This window comes from Zalophus californianus, chromosome 9, assembly GCF_009762305.2.
Source record: "Zalophus californianus isolate mZalCal1 chromosome 9, mZalCal1.pri.v2, whole genome shotgun sequence".
Classification (NCBI taxonomy): Eukaryota; Metazoa; Chordata; class Mammalia; order Carnivora; family Otariidae; genus Zalophus; species Zalophus californianus.
Window position 1 is genome coordinate 90,570,648 of NC_045603.1, and position 22,427 is coordinate 90,593,074.

Consider the following 22,427-nt stretch of genomic DNA (forward strand, 5'->3'; position numbering starts at 1 on the left):
CTAAAAATATGTTGTACAGTTTGTAAAACCATTGATCCTCTTAAGGAGCTGTACTAAAAATGCGGAGTGGAGCACCAGCAGTGTTTTGTTTACTGCTTTGTGTCCTTTGCTGTAGGTAATACAGAGAAAGGTAATCATGTGGCAACAGGGTAGTTAAATATTAAAATGTTATATCTTATCCATGGGTTAAAACTCTTCTCACTGTACCCGTAAGGTTTTATGATTTACTATTTTTAGAGGCCATTTAATACGTCATAATGAAATTTGAATTCAAGAGTTTCGATTTCATTAAAGATGATTTTAGAACATATTTTTCCGTCTTTCAGGTTGGGTTATGTCTGGCCCAGATAGCTCTTTATCTATTTGCTTTTGTAAAATATGTTGAACTGTACTAATTTAGCTTGTGGCACTATATGGAAAAAGAATACCTCACAATAAAAATACTCGTGTGAGATCCTAGGTTCCTCACTAGCTTTTGTTTTGCACAAGTCAGTGACACAAAGTTTCATTTTGGAGCCTTTCCAAAAGGTTCATAGAATGTCAGTGAATACTGACCCTTAAGGCTAATTTTCAAAAAATAGAAATTTGAAAAAAAATTACTGGGGAGTAGGGAAGAGGTGAGGTAGGTGAGATGGTTTTCTTTACTTCTTGTTCCAAAATGTAGTTCACTGATATGTGTTCAGTTGAGAGCTGAACTGGCAGAAAAAAGCTGTGCTTTTTATTCTTATTTTGGAAGAAAATGCCCACAGGGAATATTCTTCTACCTCTTCTGAGAATCCGCACTCAACAACTTTTTGCTTCTGGGAAGATTTGAACTTCTTAGATAATGTTTATTTTTTAAAATTCCAATCATCTTTTTTGGTGGCATTAGCCAAGGTTTTGTGTTAAGGGTTATGATCTCTCTCATGCCTCAATTTCTCTCTTTCTCTCTGTCACTCATCACTGTGCAATACCTAGCACAGAATGGAAACCTAACTCAGATCTCGTCTGAACCACCTGAGATAGGAGTTTTATAGGGGATGAATAATCAGGAGTTTCTATTTGATGAATCAGATCCCCTCCTGTATGTTTTTCCATCTTTTCTGTTAATTAAAAAATAGAATAAATAAGTAAAGAGTGGAAAATATACAAATCTCCCATGCAGAAGAATTCCAAATTACTCATGCAGATATTCCCTCCTCTAGGAGGTGAAGCATAACTCTTTACCCCATAAGTATGGGCTGCATATAGTGAGTTCTTCCAAACAGGCCTGTAGCATGGTGGTGAGGGAGGTCACTTTATAATGGAGAAACATGACGAATGCTACTTTAGTCAGTGAGCAAGGTTAGCATAAACAGTTTTGTCATAGCTAATAGCATGGACTTCTGATATGATGTGGTGAGAGTGGCACATATCTGTATTCTTCCTCCCTAAAACCTATAACTCCAGCTTAATCATGAGAAAAACATCAGACAAATCCCAATTGAGAGACATCCTATAGAATATCAAAATACAGTACTCCTCAGAAGGCAATCAAAGTCATTATTGCAAGTTGAATTGTGTCCCCCAAAAAGATATGCTCAAGTCCTACCACTCTGTACCTAAGAATGTGACCTCATTTTGATAGGATCTTTGCCAATGAATCACAATGCAGTCGTACTGGGTTGGGGTGGACCCCAGTCCACTGACTGGTGTCCTTATGAGAAGAAGGAAATTTGTAGATAGATAGACACCCAGGGAGGCCATATGAAGACAGAGCAGAGATTTGAGTGATGCATCTATAAGCCAAGGAAAGCTAGAGATTACCAGCAACCATCAGAAGTTAGAAGAGACAAGGATTCCTCCCCTACAGCCTTCAGAGAGAGCTTAGCTCTGCTGACATCTTCATTTTGGACTTGTAGCCTCCACAACTGTGAAAGAATAAGTTTCTGTTGTTTTAAGCCACCCAGTTTGTGATGCTTTTGTTATGGAAGCCCTAGAAAACTAAAATAGTCATCAAAAACAAGGGGAGTGTGAGAAATGGTCACAGGGGAGAGGAGCCTAATGAGACATGAAGACTAAATGCAATGTGGTATTGTGGATAAGATCTTGGAACAGAAAAAAACATCAGGTAAAAAAAGTGAAGGAAGTCAGAACAAGTATTGATTTTAGATAATAAAATATTGATACTGGTTCATTAATTGTCACAAATACATCATGCTAATGGGAGATGTTAACAGTAAGGAGATACGGTGCAGGTTTTGCAAGAACTTTGTGTTCTATTTTCACAACTTTTCTGTAAATATAAAGTGATTCAAAAATAGAAAAGTTGGTTACAAAAAAATTTTAAAAACTGCAAATTTAGCTGCAGTTTTAACGAGCCCTCCGTGGCATGTGACAGAATTAGTGGCAGTCTGTTTAAAGGTGTGGCAGTGGTGAGCAGGCGCCGAGGCCTGTGTTTGCTGTCACAGGGTGGTTATATCAGGAACGTCCACTGATAAAGTATATACTCCTTTAAGCGTGTTTATTGCCACAGTCATTATACAAGGCTAACTGTAAGTCCATTGTGAATTGTGGAAATAATACAATCAGGGAGAGAAACATTTTGATAAAAGGTTTTTTTCAAGCCTGTGTAAGGCAAGGTATATGTAAAAAGAGGAAAACTCACACATAAATATATATGTGGAGATTTCAGTTAAAATTCCTCATGTCACTTATGAAATTTAACGTACACTTTGCTGAGAAACAGTTCAAGATCCAATCCTACCACCATTTCTCTCAAAACCCAACCCCAGGGTATGCCTCAGTGGGATAGGGGGCCTGGTAATAAAGAAGGGTTAAGACAGTTTCTTCTCTCTCTGAATTTTGTTCCCTTTCCTACCATATTTTTATTTTTTGTTGGAGGATTCTAGCTCAACTGGAGACTTATTCCTCTCTCCCCGTAATATGTAATTATAATGGAAGAAATGCAAATGATCCAGGTAAATTTATGGGTTTCACATGCTATTTACATGTGAATGAAGCACTCAGAAGACCCACTTTTATACACTTGACCCATAAACAACATGGGGTTTAGGGTCACCGACCCCCTCACAGTCAAAAATTATCATAGAACTTTTGACTTCCTCCAAACTTACCTATTAATAGCTAATTGTTGACTGGAAGCCTTACTGATAACATAAACAGTTGATAAACACATATTTTATATATGTATTATATACTCTATTCAGTACAATAAAGTAAGCTAGAAAAAAGAAAATGTTATTAAGAAAATCATTAGGAAGAGAAAATCCATTTACAGTGTTGTACTGGAATTACTGAAACAAATCTGCATCTAAGTGAACCCGTACATTTCGAATTCTGGCTTCTTATGTTACCACTTAGGCAGATGTCTTAACTTATTTGAGACTGTCATTCACCTACAAAATGGAGCTAATAACTACCTCAAAAACTTCTAAGGATGCAATGAGATGAGGTTTCTAAAATATCTTATGAGGGGCACCTGGGTGGCTCAGTTGGTTAAGCAGCTGCCTTCGGCTCAGGTCATGGTCCCAGGGTCCTGGGATTGAGCCCCACGTTGGGCTCCCTGCTCAATGGAGAGCCTGCTTCTCCCTCACCCTCTGCCTGCCTCTCTGCCTACTTGTGCTTTCTCTCTGTCTGTCAAATAAATAAATAAAATCTTTAAAAAAATCGTATGAAGTGGGGGCTCATGGAATGTCATTTTCTTTCCCCGTTCTCGTTCTCTGCTTATGATTATATCTGATAAAGAAACAGCACGTTAACTCTTTTTTTAAATGATTTTATTTACTTACTTGAGAGAGTGAGCGAGAGAGAGCATGCGAGCACAGGCGGGGGGTGGGGTGGGGGCTGTGAGGCAGAGGGAGAGGGAAAAGCAGACTCTGCTGAGTGGGGAGCCTGCCTTGGGGGCTCTATCCCGGGACCCTGGGATCATGACCTGAGCCGAAGCAGATGCTTAATGGACCGAGCCACCCAGGCACCCAGATAGTGTGTTGTTACTCTTTAGTCATTCGTGGAACTAGTTGATTTTTAGTTTCAAAATCACATGCAGGGGCGCCTGGGTGGCTCAGATGGTTAAGCGTCTGCCTTCGGCTCAGGTCATGATCCCAGAGTCCTGGGATCGAGCCCCACATCGGGCTCCTGGCTCAGCGAGGAGCCTGCGTCTCCCTCTGCCTCTCTCCCTGCTCATGCTTTCTCTCTCTCTCTATCTCTGTGTCTCAAATGAATAAATAAAATCTTAAAAAAAAAAGAAAGAAACCCCAACCTTTAAAAAAAAAAAAAATCACATGCAAATGGCATGTAGTCTCTTGAGCTCAACGTCTTTATCTATGAGAATGGAAAATAGTACTTCATCAAAAATTAATGTGAATATTAAATAGGATAAGGGATAGAAAACATTTAGCACAATACTTGGTACAGGGTAAACTGTAGTTCTTTTTAAAATTAGCATATTTTCCCAGATCAGTAAAGTATTGACAATGTTTTTGAACTGAGTTATTAGTCATTTCCCATGTATAATATCAAGCAGTATATGTGCACTGATGATGCCATCAGAGCAACCAGAATTAGAGGGAAATACTCAGATAGTGGTAATAGGGTATATATGGCTCTTCTCTGTATTAGGCCTTCTTATGAAATCTATCACAGTATTGAACATACAGTTAGTACTAAAGTGCTTTTTAGTTGCTTATTAAATTTCTGCAACAGATCTCTTTCTTCAGCTAGTTGTTAAGCCAACAACATTATGGATTGAGTATAGACTTGCTTCCAAATCGTCCTAACTTGTAAACAACCTAAGAATTCTCTCAGCATTATTAAAAAAAAAAGAGAGAAATCAAAATAATTATTTTAAGTGATTACAATGTATTGGTTTAAAGGTACAGAATTACTCTTGATTGATATTGAGAAAATACCGTACTTCCATATGGCCTAGAAATTATTGTGGTACCTGCACAGATGTTGGCCACTATCCTCATCATCATCACCATTTCTATTATTGTAATAGTTTAATGTACTTATTAGTTTCCCAAGTTTATTCACACACAATCTCTCTCTTTTTTTTTAAGATTTTTAATTTATTTTTTGACACAGAGAGAGACAGCAAGAGAGGGAACACAAGCAGGGGGAGTGGGAGAGGGAGAAGCGGGCTCCCCGCTGCAGGGCTGGATCCCAGGACCCTGGGGTCATGACCTGAGCTGAAGGCAGACGCTTAACAACTGAGCCACCCAGGTGCCCCCACACAAACTCTTTATTACTGAATATTAGACCAAGTGACAGAGAAATAGAGACTGCTATACTAACAGTACTGGTAACATGTATTGAAAAGTGGTTACTCCAGAAGACAGCACAGGAGACAGAACATGTGATGCTTCAGAAGGTTTAAAACAAATTCTTTGTGGGGGCGCCTGGGTGGCTCAGTTGGTTAAGCGACTGCCTTCGGCTCAGGTCATGATCCTGGAGTCCCGGGATCGAGTCCGGCATCGGGCTTCCTGCTCAGCAGGGAGTCTGCTTCTCCCTCTGACCCTCTTCCCTCTCGTGCTTTCTATCTCTCATTCTTTCTCTCTCTCAAATAAATAAATAAAATCTTTAAAAAAAAAAATTCTTTGTGTTTTTATGTTTTAAGCACAACCCCTGGCAAATGATGTCACAAAGTACTGCTAAAAATTAAATTTCAGTGACTTTTTAGTTAAAAACCCTAAGTAATGATGACAATACCCATCCCCCTCCCCTGCCATTGGTTATAATTTAGACCAAGAGATATGAATTTAGTTAAATTGAAATCAAAGTCAAGATACTTCAAGATACTCTGTCAAACCTAAATACGCCAACCAAAACTTAAACAAAAAAAGTCTGGCATTTTCTGAGAGAACAAGTTATTTCAAGGACAGCTCAATATACAGGGAGAGCTGCTCTTGTTTAGCAGCCAAAATGGGTGGGTGGTATTCTAACATTGAGTAATGACTACCTACTCATTCATCCATTTGAAAAGTGTTATGAAATGCCAGTGAGAGTAAAGAAGAGGAAAGGGAATCTAAATATTTATTTATTTATATTTGGGATCTTAACATTGTCTAATACAAATGCAGCTTTCTGGTTTTGCCTTATTATAGATAACCTCATTTATTTCTGCTTATAGTGATTTTTTCATAGACTGTTTACATTGAGAATTTCAGTGTTTACCATTTTTGGTGTGCTTAACTTAGATCTTAAATTTGCCATTTTACTCTTTTTGCTTGGCTGAAGAATGTTATCTTCTGTAGAAAATAAAATTATAATAACTATAACTTATAAAAAGTTTTTATAAGGAAAGTGAAGCTGTAATCTCAAATCTGTGGAAGCAATTAGGACAGTTTTAGTGAACACCTTTAGCAGGATTAAGTAGCTAATTTGGTAGCATTAACTAATTTGTGACTCTGTAAAGTGATAAAGAAAATGTTTGTTTCCTTAGTTTTAAGTTGTTTTGCTTAACAGTTAATAAAAATGAAAACACCTATTTTTTTAAGAAGACTTGAAGGTTCCTCTAAACTATATATATGGTCTACATAGCTATAATTTGGATATGTCTTTTAAAAGCCTGAAGGAAAACCAAGCATTTGTAATTGTCTCCATTGCAAGGTGTGCACTCTAATTGCTATATTTAAATATTTGAAAACTCCATATTGCTACATGAGCATCTGTGACAAATGACACTGTGATTGCCAAATAGGAAAAGTTTCTATATTTAAAATTCAATTTAGCAAATTGACATTTTCTATTCCCTTTTCTAATATTCTCTTATTCTGACAGATCACTGTTTTAAAAACAAAACACAAACCACGCATTTATTTGACCGTCAGGAAGAATTAAACATGAAAAGGATGAGATGCTGTGGCTATCACTTTTCATTAAAACCAGCTGGTGTGGTTTTAAAATGCAAACCAGATCAAAATCAGTACAAACCCTGGGGGTTTAATTTATATACTGAACAAACCAGCTTGTTTTGAAAGAGTACCTAAAAAACAAACAAACAAACAAACAAAAAAACTTTAGAAGAAACTTACACATCCATCATTTGATTTTTCACTAGCTCTGTGAGTTAGAAAGACCCAAGAATTATCTCTATTTTATTGATGAGAAAATTGAAACAGAGGCTTAATTGACTTGTGTAGCTAGTTAGTGCCAGAAATAGAATTATAGGCTTCTGTGAATGACTGTGTCCAGCCATGGGCTCTAGATCCAGAATGTTATTCCAGGCCCAAATTCTAGAATATAACAATGATGTGCTCTGTTTGGGTCCTATAGGCGTATGAGAACCAACTGTGAGATTTAGTAATTTTGTAAGCTGCTGTAAAAGTATTGATAACTTGAGATGAGCCATAGTGGAAATATTTGTACCATGGAAGTCACTACAAATCAGGATTTAATTTTTCCCCAGAGAACTGCTTTACCTGTATATTACTGATCATATCCAAGTATGATCAGATCACAAAAACAATGCAACAATGTAATATAAGTGTAATGTAATTTTGTAAATGTAGTAATTTTGTAAATTAATGTAATTTTGTAAATCAAGGGGAGAGGTCAATATTTCTTTGTTCCTTAATTTAGAAATTTGCTTCTAAGCTGTGAATAAATATGAGCAGGACTATTGGGAAAGCTTGAATTAAACTTGACTGTTTTGAGGACCTTTATAAATCCTTAACTATTCTTTAAGAACTAGGTCAAGTCTCACCCCTTCCAAAAATTATGGCAGTCAGCCTGGCTTTTCCCTTTGAATCTCTAGTAGATTTAAAGTAGAGCCACATACACTGGGACTTATTTACCGTGTGTTCCATGTGAATTAATTTTGTATCATTAAGAATGCAGTAAAGTCTTTGAAAAGTGGGACACGGACTTCCTTCATTTTTTTCTTTCTTTGAAAAAATATTTAATTAACACCTATTCTATGCCTGGTACTGTTCTTACTGCTTGAGAAACAGCATTAAACAAGTCTCTGCCCTTATGGAACTTACAGTCTACTGAGGAGTCAAGAATTAATGTAAACAAATGAAAAATTATAACTGTGATAAGTACTTTGAAAAATTGCTTATAGTTTGAGAAAGTACTTTGAAAAATGGTTTATAGTCTGAGAATGTCTGATAGTGGGCTTTTACCTATTCAGGGAGGTCAGTCAAAGCTTCCCTGAGGACACTGTGATTGAACTGAGATCTGAAGAATGAGAAAGAATTAACTTGAAGTTACTGGTCTTGAATATAATTTCTTTCTGTAGGCTTTCTACGGCCTCCTAATCTGAATGAAGTGCCCTTTCAAAATGGACCCCATATCATCCTTTGTAAGAGAAAACGATTTTTAACTAAGTGACTGTTTTTCCCGCTAGACTATTGACCCAAAGCTGGGACTCTTGCATTCACCTTGCAAGTATCAGTCATATTACCTGACACATAATAGTGACTCAGTAGTTATTAATTCTACTGCTCCCTCTGTCTTTGTCTTATAATAAAGCTGGGATGTGCCCTACCTACCTCTCCATTATTGAGAAGACATAGTAATATAATGTATACAAAAGTCAGAAAAGTAAGATAATATCCAGAATTGTTTAGTGTCGCAGAACCCAAAAAGGCCCAAGTATCCAGGAGTAAATAAAAATAAATCAGGTGTAGGGCGCCTGGGTGGCTCAGTCAGTTAAGTGTCTGCCTTCGGCTCAGGTCATGATCCCAGGGTCCTGGGATCAAGTCCCGTGTCCAGCTCCCAGCTAGCAGGGAGCCTGCTTCTCTCTGTCCCTCTGCCTGCCGCCCGCTTTCTCTCTCCTCTCTCTCTCTCTCTCTCTCTCTGTCAAATAAATAAAATCGTAAAAAAAAGAAATCAGGTGTAAGCAGTACTGTCTCGAAGGACAAATTAGAAGTTTTACTTACTCATCTTGTTTAAAGGAATTTATTCAATTTGTGAAACATATTAAAAATGTTTTCTGAAGTTAAATATCTGGTGTTAACTTTTAAAATTGCTTTCTCATGAAAAGTAAAAGGAATGTGTAAATGGATACTTTCTTGGAAGAAAGGTGTATCCAAGTGTGTGTCTATAGGATGTTGTCCAACGTGCTTTGAAGGAAGGGAGAAAGAAGAAAAGTAGATGCAAGAAAAAAACTGCAGGGAACTGACAGGATTGTTAAATGATAGGGCTCTGGGTGCTCTTTTTCCCCTTTGTACTTTTCTGTATTTTGCACTTTCCTGTTCTCAGGTTTTTAAATTTAATGAACCTACATTACTTGCATAATGAAACAGTAAACAAAGTGACATTTCATAAAACTGAGAATTGATTATGAGTTTGAGCAGAACATACAGTTATGCCTTCTGTATGTAGAAGACTCAAAACTATATCTTAGATTTTTCTTTTACTTGCCTAAATTTGCTTACTGTTCTAGTACATTAATGTTAAAGGCCAGTGGAATCTTTGTTTATAGGTCCATCTGTACTTCTGGCGCCAGAGCGCTTTAAGGGTGGATATCTTCTCTTTGTATTTCTGTCATCCCGGCAGTGACATGTATTTTTTGAATGAAAAACTTGAAACTGAAATGTCTTGACCTTTTTATTACCTTTAATCTATGTACCTTTCTTTTTTCAGAACCCAGGAGTGAAAACCACAATGAATGGTCATATTTCTAATCATCCCAGTGGTTTTGGAATGTATCCAGCTCAAATGAAGTAAGTTGGAAGGTTTATATTTAATTTGTTGGGGTTCTTTTTTTTTTAAGATTTATTTATTTATTTTAAAGAGACAGAGAGACAGAGTGCATGAGCGGGGGGTGGGGCAGGGGCGCAGAGGGTGAGGGAGAGAACCTTAAGCAGATTCTGCTCTGAGTGCAGAGCTCAGTGTGAGGCTCCATCCCATGACCCCGAGATCATGGCCTAAGTCGAAATCAGGAGTTGGAAGCCCAACCCACTGAGCCACCCTGGCGCCCCTGTTGGGGTTCTTTTTGGATTTGATTTGGTGGTTTTGTTTTACATTTTACTGAAAAGATTAACTCCAATTCTTTATGTAGTTTATTCCTCATTAATATATAATTTCTCTCTAATTCTAAGCTATGATAATATTTAAAAGTTTACTGTGTCTGGAAAGAAAAAGATAGGTAATATCTGCCTCTGTGACAGTGATCTAATAGAAGACAGTTCTGGTATTTTATGTATTATTTCTTCAGAGATTTCAGTTTCTCTGGAGCATTCTATTATTTTTATTTATAAAATACTGGATCTGAGGAGAGTTAAATGTCTTCTAGTCCAGTCTGTCAAGCTACTTATCACTGTGTAAAACAAATAAAAAGATCAGGCAAGCAAACAAAACAATCCCTGTGGCTCCAGGTATAACTTGAAATCACGTCCCTGACATAAGTTGCTGTTTCCTTATAGGGTGTGGTTAATATTGTAGTTATTTTATATTGGCCATTGTGGTATAGAGTTCGCTCATCATTTTTTAGAATTCATAGGTTATTCACATTGCAAAGAGTTATGCTTCATCTTTTTTCTTTACAAAGATCATTAGTATTTGTCAGTAAGAGACACCTGGGGAGTATTGTCTGGTGCTGTCTTTATCTTGTCCATCGGTTATTCAAGCCAGAAAGTTTGGCCACACCCTCAGTCTTCCTCCCTTTTCTTACAATAAATATCCACTTAATCATGAATTTATAATATTTTCTTCTATAAAGGAACTCTTGTTTCTGTCTCTTCCTTCTTTCTCTCCTAGCTCTACTTAGGGCCTTTTTCCTACCATAATTTTTGCAGCACCCTCTACCTGGTTAACTTGCCATTTGGATTATTTTCTTTAAAAACGTTTTTGATCATGTCATGTTCTTGTATAAAAATATTTGTTGCATCCAGAGAATAAAAATGTAAAATTCTTAAGCCCTCTCTTTGCCTTCCCTATGTCTGAAGCCATTCCTCTCATCTAGGCGTGCCCCGTTAGATGCATTGTCCCCTTGGACACCATGCTAGTCATTGAGCCAGTTCCACATGCCTTTTCCTCATTTAATTTTCCACCTATCCATAGAGCTTCTTTCCAATTTACATTCTGCAAAAATGCCAACTTGGTGGTAAAGTCTTTCTGCACATCCTGATAAAAATTGAATCCTTCTTTGATCTTACTTGTTATATCTATTAGTTTTATCCAGATCTCACATTCTGTTGTAACAATTTTACTTACTTGTTTTATTAACAGACCATGTCCCCTGCCATAATCCTTATTCTAATAGATTTTTGGGGTTAATAAATGTTTACTGAATAAATTCTTAAAATTCAAGTGATACGTTTACTCCACCTCCCGTATTAGTAACAGGAGGCTGGAAGTAGGGTAAAGCTGGTCTAATTTAATGATAAAGTGTTATTTTACATTTTAAGTTTTTGTGAAAATAATTCTATTGCATTATAAGTTAAGTCATTGAGTACTTTTTATGCCTGGATCATTGCTCACAATTCAATTTAGTATGGCAAACTTAAACTCTTCTAAGATAGTTTCAGCCTTATTGACTTCTGACTTGGAGTTTGAGAGGAGGCTGTGATTTGTACCTACCTCGTCCACACTGGGGTAGTGTGGTTTATATTCTGTTTCTTGACCAGAGCAGGATCTGACTCATTTTGACAAACCTAGTTAGCATTAACTCAGTCTGTTTTTTAAAAAACACACGGTGATTGTGGTACATTGGAATTTTTATTTGTAGTTTTGAATTCTTATTGCTTACTTTGGACTTTAACCCAGCACAATGACCTTTTTTTTTTTTACAGTGGCTATGGATCATCACCCACCTTTTCCCAAATGGACAGAGAACACAGTTCAAAAACAAGTGCAAAGGCCCTCTATGGTATGTGTGTTTATTTGACGAGGTATAATTCTACTTCTAACCACATTTTACAAATTATGTATTCAAATTTGTAATTTGAACCCATGCCTTGTTTATATTATTTGGAGTGACTTGGTGAGAGATAAGGATTGTTTAAAAAAAGAGCTTTTGTAAAAGCTACTAAGATATGACTTCTGCTTACTGTCATGTAATTTAGAACCACAGATGTATTGCAGTGCTTTCTAAGGAGTCTTTAATACGGCATCAATGCCTTAGGTGGATTTTCCTAGCTAGTTATTTGTGATATAATTATTGATCTTCATGAATGATCCATTTTATTGTGGGCTGACAGTTGACAGGATTTCTTCCTTATAGGTCTTGAACTCCACAAGTTCAATCATTTCTTTCTGTATTGTGAAACCAGTAGGCTTTCTCCTTGATTCTTCTTTAATTTCCCTTGTCCTCTCTAGATTGTCTCATGTGTAAATAATATATTTTTAAACTTTAGTATAAAATAGAAATCATTACTAAAAAGAAGTTGAGGACTCCTGAAATATACCACATATGTTTGGAAATGCATTTTTTCCACAGGATCTGCATGGGCTTTTATTTATTTATTTATTTTAATTTTTTTTTTTTTTTTAAGATTTTATTTATTTGACAGAGAGAGACATAGCGAGAGAGGGAACACAAGCAGGGGGAGTGGGAGAGGGAGAAGCAGGCTCCCCGTGGAGCAGGGAGCCCGATGTGGGGCTCAATCCTGGGACCCTGGGATCATGACCTGAGCCGAAGGCAGACACTTAACCAATGAGCCACCCAGGTGCCCCTGCATGGGCTTTTATTATTGTACAATAATAAATAATAATAATAGTATTATGGTTAAAAGACTCAGAATAGTACTGTGGTTAAGAGCAAAGACTCTGGAACCAGACTTCCTGGGTTCAAATTCAGTTCTATCATTTATTAGCTGAATGATCTTGGACAAGATTTTTTACCTAATTTTGCTTATCTATACAATGGGAATATCTCATAGAGATGATATGACAGTTAAATGAGCTAGTACATGTAAAATGCTTCTAGCAGCGCCTGACAAGCAGAAAGTAGTGTATATATTTGCTATTATTGTTGGAAGTATCCTTATTATTATCTGCCATAGGAACTAACACCCTTTTATAAATTTGGAATTCTCTCTCTCTCTCTCTTTTTTTTAACATCTGGATCTACAGTGTCTTGGGTGTAGTAAGAATGAACAATTCTAAGGTTTTGTGACTCTTTTTCTGCCTGTGTATTGAGTGACTAGGCCTTAGGACTCAAATCAGAAATTTATAAAATGGATTTTATACCATACACAGATATATTTTCTTATGGTATTGTCAGTCTGATTAGTGTTGGTTTCAGTTTTTTCCAGGACTATATTATGAGATCCTTACCATGTCCTAGTAGTTGTGAATTATAGATCCAGAGAATATATTCAGCAGGTGCTTATTTTATGATTAATACGTGCACAGAACAGAGCTAGTAATATTTGGTTCTTGACTTTAAGGGACTTGCAGTCTAGGGGTTGACTTGAAGAAACTGAAAAAGAAGAGGTTTTTGTTTTGTTTTGTTTTGTTTTTTTAAAAAACAAAATAATTAATTCCTTCAGTCTTTCATTTCTAGGCAGATATTTATTAAGTACTTCTGTGTGCCAGGCCAAGGTCTTCATAGTCTCTGTTTCCATGACAATTTAGTCATTCCAAAGATGAATAAGACATGGTCATTGCTTATGCACTGTTTTGGTGAGGTAGACTAGTGAGTGCATTGTTATAATAAAGAGCTAAATAAGTTTGGATGGCAGTGTCTGAGGTGTGGTGGGGTGGTCAGTTCTTCCATGTGGGTGAGGGTGGGAGTCAGAAGGGATTTCATAGAGGAGCTGAGCATTGAACTGAACTCTGAAATTTAAGTAGTGTGCTCCAGGCATTTGGGAGGCTGATGGGTGCTGTAAACAGCAGTATGAACCCTTTATAAACTAGACTGTGAGCTCTGTGAAGTTGGTGCATCTCTGCCTTGCTTACTTCATGATTCCCCAAGCATAGCACAGTGGCTAATGTAAAATTTACGCTCAGTAAATACTTGTAGAATGGATATAATGAATGAATGAACTGCAAACCGTTTGGTCTTAACTGAAGGGTGCAAGGTGGTGCATTGAGAAATAAGATTATCTAAACATGGACCACAGTGGGAAGAATCGTACTAAGGAATTTGGACATTGTTTGCAGGAAATGTCTAGCCACTGAAGTTTTTTAGTCAGGGGTATAAAAGGTCTATTGTCTTGGGTCACTCTCATAGCACTATTGAGGATGGATATGATGAACATGAATGGAAATAGGTAAGTCAGACATCTAAATAGTAGCCCTAAGACTTTTGTTAAGATGAAAGAGTCTTAATCTTCTCACAAATACCATAGATCCAAAAATCTGTTTTCAGAGAGCTAAGAAAGGGGTAAGGGATAAAAAGTAGAATTCATTTGCAAATTTTAATGTTTATTTTGTGTTAGGAGCTTCTTCAAAAAATCATAGATCTGAGGATTGAAAATCACCAGCCTATAAGCAGTAAATTTCTGTTTTCCCCTTTTTACATATAGAACAAGCTGAAGCTCCTTTCTAAGATGAGATGATTTGTCTGAGTCGCATAATTTTAAAAATCTTGATTATAAGAAAATGTGACAATTTTGTATAGTGTGACAAAAATGAACAGTGTATTGGTAAAACAGAGGATATAAAGAGAAGGGAAAGAAAAGGGCAAATCCAAGAGGCATTTATAAAGAAGAAGGAAAACTTAGCAAATGTATTTGGTTTAGAAACAAGCAGATTTTAAGTTTCTTGAAGTTGCAGATAATGTTTCATTCCTCTTTGTATCTGATCCTCCCCTCTTCCCTCCCAAAAGGGGCTCTCAGTCAATGCCCATGGAAATGAATGGTATAATGACAGGGAGGAAATATGTTCAGATTTTGAGCAAACCTTTGCAATAAGCAAGTTGTAGCTGAAGTTCCAACTGTAGTTAGTTAACATTGAGTGTTTAGCCTCCCAGTCTCAAGTTTTAACTTTTTTTTTTTTGGCTAGGGAATTGATAAAGGAGAGATTTTTAATGTAGTTTATCACAATGTCTGCATTTTCTTTAAAATTTCTCCTTTCGCAATGATTAAACCAGTTGAATAAATCTTTCAAGAATTAGTTTCTTTCCTGGATGGTACATGAACTTATTTCGTATGTGAAGAGACTAGTTAGTGCACTGGAACATGAGTTTTATGGTAATGACCATTGTTTTTTATACACTGGCCACAGGTTAGATACTGCATCTAGAGTTTCATGCAGCTTGTCTTTTTCATGAAAATGCTTTTCAGGTCTGACACCGTAATGTTCCTCCCACATTGCTTCGGTAACTCAGTACCTTTAGTCTCAGAGAGGCAACATGGGTTCTGAGGGCCAAGTAATTTGGGGCTGAATCATGGCCCTTCTACCAAAGGGCTGCCGTTTTGGGCAAATGATTTTACTTGTTGGCCGCAGTTTCCTCATCTACAAAATAGAAATGATGATAATATTGTGGTAAGTTTATATGAGAAAATAGAAGTAATGCGTCTGTCATGGTACTGAGGAGCATGGGAAAGTCACTTTCTGTCCTCAGTCCTCAGATTAATCAAGGCCCTTGATATTTTGATGTTACCTCCAAATGATGTTATATGTGTAATCGCAGTGATACTTGGACAGGGTCAAGAAGTAATCTTTATCATATTTTTTAAGCTTATATTCCAGATATTACTGGAAATATTTTTTTGTACTGTGAACTAGACAATTATGATGATACATTTGCTTCTTTTGGATATGTGTTAATTTATTCAGAGAAAGCAGTTAAAATATACTGCAGTTTATTAATAACCCTTTTTTGTCATTTCTTCATTACGATATAAGAAATTTCAAAGCCTGTTTTGTCATTTCTTCATCATGATACAAGAAATTTGTCATTTCTTCGTTATGATACAAGAAATTTCAAAGCCAGCATGTGAGAGGTTCTACATCAGCAAAGTCCCTGATAACATAAATAAAGAGAAAATAAATATTAATTTCATTTTCCTCCACATACCTCATGACAGTAACATTTCATTTGGCTACTGTTATCGAGGAGTTGAAAATTCTGTATTTTTCTCTAGCTAGACTGCTTGTTAGTCTCTAAGCACTAAAATTTAGTATCTTTTTAAGGAAGTACTTGTAAAATATATTAAACATTCCCTTCCATCAGGGTGTGGTGCCTGTAATCTCCTGTTGACTCAGAGGACCATCAGCGCAAGTGCGCCTGTGTGCTGTGATGTGCTCAGAGGCTGTAGTCTTTACCTTTACACCAAATCATTCAAAATCTTTTCCCTTTTGAGTATTTATGGCTACTTTTTCTGTGTGGCTGTGTCTCAAGCTTGTTACTTTTGCCTGTTGTTAACGTGCCTTCTTCTAGCATTGCTTCTGATACGTATGGGCTGAAAAACTAGAAAGAAAATCTTTGGTAGAGTAAATAAGTTCTGAGTGGGGAATTGAGAGTCCCATTAAAGCCTGCATATTAAAATGTGCAAGTTTCAATGCATAGACCTTGTGACATCGGTCTGCCACTCAGAGGACTTAAGTGTGGGCTCTGCTGTGTTCTAAATAGCTGAACTTCTAGAAAAGTAACTTCTCTTTATATTCGATATTGCTGAATTTGTAATATAACCATTTATAATAATCAGCCATTTAAAGTCGTCCTCTATCCAGAAAAACTCGAGTTTCAGGGAATTACCAGTTAGCCTTTTTTTTTTTTTTTTTTTTGTCATTACCAACATTTATAGTAACTTTGAGATTCGTTTTGTCGGGAGGCCAAATAGTATTGGATAAATATGATAGGCACTCTCTCAACTCTCAGCCTTAAGTTTGAACTTTTTTGTGAAGCCAGCAAGGAGGAAAATATATTTGTGTTTTTCCTGTTTTTCTTTTTTCTTCTCAAGGAGGGACTGTAAGAACTGAGTATAAGTAATCTATAAACCATATGATCAGTTTCTATGTAATTGACCTCACTATAAACTTTTCTGTATTTTTACACAGTGCTTAACTTATCTTATAGCAATATTCCTGAATATAGCACTTTTCTTAAGAGATAAGTACCCCACATATTTTTTTTTTTTTTTTTTTGTACCTATCTTTCTTCTCTTCCTGTCTCTATCTTCTGATCTTGGTTGGGAATTAGTCCCTTTGTGTAACTGTCAGAATTGAAGCCCAGGTGATCTCTTACACATTCAGGTGGCATTCAGAAATTAAAATCCATTTCTCGGGTGCCTGGGTGGCTCAGTCATTAAGCATCTGCCTTCGGCTCAGGTCATGATCCCGGGGTCCTGGGATCGAGCCCCACATCTGGCTCCCTGCTCAGCAGGAAGCCTGCTTCTCCCTCTCCCACTCCCCCTGCTTGTGTCCCCTCTCTCACTGTCCCTCTCTCTGTCAAAAAATAAATAAAATATTTAAAAAAAAATTAAAAAAAATAAAATCCATTTCTCTTTTCTCTATCCTCATCATTTACGGTGTGTATTTTACCTAGAGAAAACATTTAAATCTTTTTTAAGAACAATTTTTTTTTTTAATTCTTAAGAAGTCAGTGGCCCATGATTATATATTATCAGGAAGTCAGGCAATGTTAGAGTCCCAGTTCAGCTTCATAGAGTGTGCTAGTGCTTTGTGACTCAAAAAGACAGTTTGGCAGTGTTCCCACCTTACCTGAAAATTTTAAAGCTTCTTTTCTCCTCATGGGATAAGCTGTCTTAACAATTTGTTGAACAGGCCAGTGAAATTAATTCTTAAATAATGTAGTTATGTAAAAAATGACCTTGTTTGTTTTTACAAACAGTATCTTGGTTTTGGTACTGATTTGTCAAACTGATTGTGGCGGCCTAGTTAATGAGAGGCTGTACTTATTACTTGGTGCTCTTCACTGATTCCCATTAAGCACCTCACCTCTGTGGAAATTATACACTAAAATAGTGGGAAAGGTACTCTCCTTTACTGTGCTTGAAAGTGTAAAGTGTAATAGGAGCTGTAGCCCAATGTTTTATTTAGAGAGAGAAATAAATAGCAGCTGCTTTTATGTTACTTCTTTTCCTTTTTAATTGCCAAATCCTTACTTTGAAGCTATGTTTTATTTTCAGAGAAAGAGAAAATTATCTGAATATTAGCTCTTTTTTTTAATGATTTGTTCATTTATTTTAGAGAGACAGAGCATGGGGGTGGAGGGGCAGAGGGACAGGGAGAGTCCTCAAGCCGACTCCCTGCTAAGCACAGAGCCTGACGTGGGTGTCTGTCTCATGACCCCGAGATTGTGACCTGAGCCAAAATTAAGAGTCAGCCGCTTAACTGACTGAGCCACCCAGGCACCCCTGAATATTAGCTTTTACAAATCTTGCTGTGTATGCATAAACAGCAATATCGACAAAAGGGAATTATGTTTAAATACTGAGACCTGAATATTGTTATAGTTGCCATTTTAGTAATAGAAGTAAGTGAAACCTACATTTTTTAAAAGATTTTATTTATTTCTTTTTGAGAGAGAGAAAGAGAGAGTGGGGGAAGGGGGAGAGGGAGAGAGAGAATCTCAAGCAGACTCCACACTGAATGCAGAGCCCAATGCGGAGCTTGATCTCACCACTCTGAGGTCATGACCTGAGCTGAAATCAAGAGTCACATGCTTAACTGACTGAGCCACCCAGGTACCCCAAAACCTACATTTTTAAAAAATTAAGACTTGTAGTTTTAGGTTCATAGAAAAATTGAGGGGAAGCTGAGGAGATTTCCCATATACCATCTGTATGTATAGCCTTCCATTATCAACAGCCCACACTAGAGTGGTACGTTTGTTACAGTTGATGAACCTACATTGATATATCATAGTCACTCAAAGTCTTAATGAAACCTGAATTTAATGTTCCCAATCTAGAAGTGAATTATCACGTTTTGCCAGCAGCATATCAGTCCAATAATGCGAAAATAATCTGTAAAGGATTTTCATCATTGGTTACTGAATTCACCTAATTCCATTTCTTTGGGTTTGTGTATTCTGGTCTGGTATAAAGCGAGTAGGAAAAACAGTAAAACCACAACCAGTGGTACTGCAGTCAAGTTTGTTCCTGCCTCTAATCAATGCAGATTGAGAGAGATAAAGAGATAGAAACTGAGGCTTTTTATCAGCAGTTGAGTAGCCTATAGTATGAGAAACCCAAAACCCTGCTGCCAGATTTATTCAGTTATTATTTAATACACTATTTGTCCACGATTTACACTCTCAATTTGGAAAGAAAAGATTTCAGCTTAGAGAAGTAACATGTAGTCGATGAGTTGGAGTTTGTACAAATTTTGGTTTTCAGTCCTGGCTGCACAATAGGATTGCCATTTATAAATCCCAGTGCCCAAACTGCATCCTACACCAGTCACATTGGAATCTCTAGCAGGTGGGGCCCAGGCACTGTTTTTCCAAGTTCATTTTAGTGTGTGGCCAAGTCTGAAAACCATTCTTAAAGTGGGGAACGTCACTGGAGGCTTTACCTTGAGTATCATTGAGACTCATTTAGATTTCTCATACTTTTTTAAAGCTTGGTGAGATTTTCAGCTTAAGAGCATAATTACTATTTACAACTGTACTTGAGAGTACATATGATTCTCATAAAAAAGAAATGTACCATAATTGCCTCTCAGGAAACTTCTTTCAAAATTTTCCTATTAAAATGTTAATATTAACCTTTATTTATTCGTTGACTTAAATCACTAGAACTACTAGTTTATTTATAAATCCAGTTTATGGCATTTATATATTGTTAGGATCTTTAAAAGGTAATTTCTTGTAACACAGTGTCTTATTTACTGTGTAGTATTGGAGAGAAAGCAGTTTAAGAATTTCTAAAATGGATTCTTCATTTGGAATACTAGAAATAACACCTATCTTCTAGGCAGTCAGTGATCAGTTAATGTCATGTTTTTTTACAAATACTATCAAATAGGCAGTGTTTTTCTTGCACTTATAAAATATGTTTCTATGAGATTAAGAAACTATTTGAAAATGTGGGAGAATACATTCTTACTACTTCATAATGAAAATCTTTAATTACAAAACATACAGTTGAGCTTCAGCTGTGTTTACTGATCACTTATCTGAAAGACTTGGTGAAGCATTTGAATGTCCTGGGGTTGCCTTATCACAACTGGATACCATGGCAACCACTGCCATTTCTTTTGCTGTCTCAGTCAGATCACAGGAAACAGAACCACCTTCATGTCCTGAGTCTGCCACAGAGAGTTGTGCTAGAAAGTGATAAACCAGTGATTCTGAAATAGTGATTATTTCTCAAAGTGCTTTTTGTCAGATATGTTCCTCAGTTATATATTGCATTTCAGTGGTTCTCCTGAGAATAGTTATCCATTTGTTAACTATCTCACGCTGATTAATGCTCAGCTAATAATCAGAAAAAATCATGGTGGTTTTTTTTTTTAGTATGTAGAATACAGTCATGTAAGTGAAGATTATGTTTTGTTATATTGGAATAGAAAAATTTAAGGTGAAACCAGATCTTTCTTTTTGATCACATTATTTTGGTAGGAACAGATGGATCATACTTCTTCAGGTCATCATCCAAACAAAAAAAGAAAGGTAGAAGATACTGAATTTTATAGTGTGTCTTTTTCTGTTAAGTAACTTAATGCTGCAAAAGCAAAAATAGAATATACTGGAATAATATCAGACTGATGTAATATAAGGGATATGGATATTTTTTATCTAAGGTTTAATGTAAATATAAAAGATAATTACTTTTGTATGTATTGTGAAACAGTGATTTATCAAAGTTTTCAAATATTCTGCTGACATTCCGAATCTATACATGTACTTTATATTTTTGTACTTGCTTTGCTTTCATGCTCAGCAGAACTTTTCAACTTCTGAAGTTGTAGGAAGATCTAAAGGTTTCTATATTAACTGAAAAAAAATGTTTATTTATGAAAAGCTGTTATATATTAGGAAAGCTGAGGAGTGTGTGTGTGTGTGTGTGTGTGTGTGTGCACACACGCGTGCATGTGTGTTTGAGTCTGTGTGGGTCTGAATATTAGTACTGTAGGAGTCTTGAGGTTTGATCTTATTTAACCCTTTTATTTTACAAGAAGAGTGCTGAGGTCCAGACCTAAGCGTCTTGCCTTAATTTAGCCTTCTACTTAGTGACAGAGCCAAAGCTAGAATCAATAATCTTCTGGTTCTTACTTAGGGTTCTTTTTCATCAGAGCATTCTGCTTTAGAAAGAATAGGGCAACTCTGAATTTACAAATAAGCAAGTTACTTGATTAGAAAGCAACAAATACAAAATATTGCCTCTGCATATTTTATATTTTGGTTTTGCAGCATTTTACAAAAGAAAACAAATGTTTATTTTTGCTTTTTTCAATAGTGTGGTGCAGTAACTTTCTACCTAACTCTCTCATATTTTCTAACAGGTGATATCTACAATTCTGAGTGTCACATTTGTTTGTTCTGTAGCTGTGTGGAAACTGTTAAAGTTTAATGGCTATCAGTATGATTAAATCATGTTTTGAATCTCCTCTGACACTCTCCATAGTTTGGATGTTGTGAAAGGAGATGTTCCTTGTAGTGGCCAAGATAACATTATCTTGATAAGGTAGTCTAACTCCTATAATACAGTATCTATGACAGTATTTTGCAATTCTGTTTTGTTCTCAGTACATTAAGAGATGAAAGGTACAAGCCAGTTTTTATCTTTTTACCAAAGAGTAGGTATCTGATTAATAAAACCCTTAGACCAAATAACTCTTTTTCTTACAACATTAATAATCTAGATTTTACCTTTGGGATTCTGAAAATTTGTATTGGGTCAAATTGTTCTTGCATATCATTTAAGCTTTCTATTGGCTTTTTCATTTAATGTGAATAATGAGTGTTTTCAGATATACCACACAATGGTGACTTGTCAGCTACTGTATTTATATGGGAGACAGACTAGTTTTAGAGATGGCCACAAGACAGTGATACATGAACTTCAGCCTGTTAGTGGGTAAATAATGACTTCTTCAACTTCTCTTTCAGAACAAAGGAAGAATTATGCTCGGGACAGTGTCAGCAGTGTGTCCGATGTATCCCAATATCGTGTTGAAGTAAGATGTTTTGATGTTTGCTAAAATTTGAATGAACCTTGAGGGACATAAAAATCTGGTGGTAAAATCAGAATTATGTTTTATTTTATTCCTGTGATGTACTCTGAATTGCGTTGACCTTTTTCTTTCAGATTTTTGAAAAACTGAGATGTAAAATAATGAAGTGTCTTGTTCATCTGGGGTCTATTTTCATAGAGAATAAATTAACCACTCGTTTGTCATTGTCAGCCTTATTTTGGCTAAAACCAGGACAGAGGCTTCTATTTTATATTACAGAATCTTTTTTGAAATTACACCTTTAATGGTTTCACTGAGTGGTTTAGTTTTAGTTTTACCTAAAGTCGTGACTAGTCCTATTTAAACAACGGTTTTCTTGTTTAGTTTTTCCTGTGTTGTTATTTTTTAAGATATATTTGCTCTTGATTGGAATCCACGTACGTGACTATCGCTTATAATAG

At 36.2% G+C, this 22,427-nt stretch overlaps 1 protein-coding gene across 6 annotated transcripts in view; it reads left to right on the top strand.

Moving 5' to 3' along the window:
* The window catches only part of EPS8 (epidermal growth factor receptor pathway substrate 8), a 179,007-nt gene that overhangs the window by 105,150 nt on the left and 51,430 nt on the right, over positions 1–22,427 (top strand). For 5 of the 6 annotated variants that reach the window (XM_027593909.2, XM_027593908.2, XM_027593912.2 and 2 more), the window contains 3 exons: positions 9,574–9,653; positions 11,724–11,800; positions 21,902–21,969. In XM_027593909.2, coding sequence (XP_027449710.1) covers positions 9,595–9,653; positions 11,724–11,800; positions 21,902–21,969 — 204 coding nt within the window. In that variant the 5' untranslated portion in view covers positions 9,574–9,594. Of the gene's footprint in view, positions 1–9,573; positions 9,654–11,723; positions 11,801–21,901; positions 21,970–22,427 lie in introns of those variants that run through there. The other variant, XM_035729269.1, reaches the window with a different exon arrangement.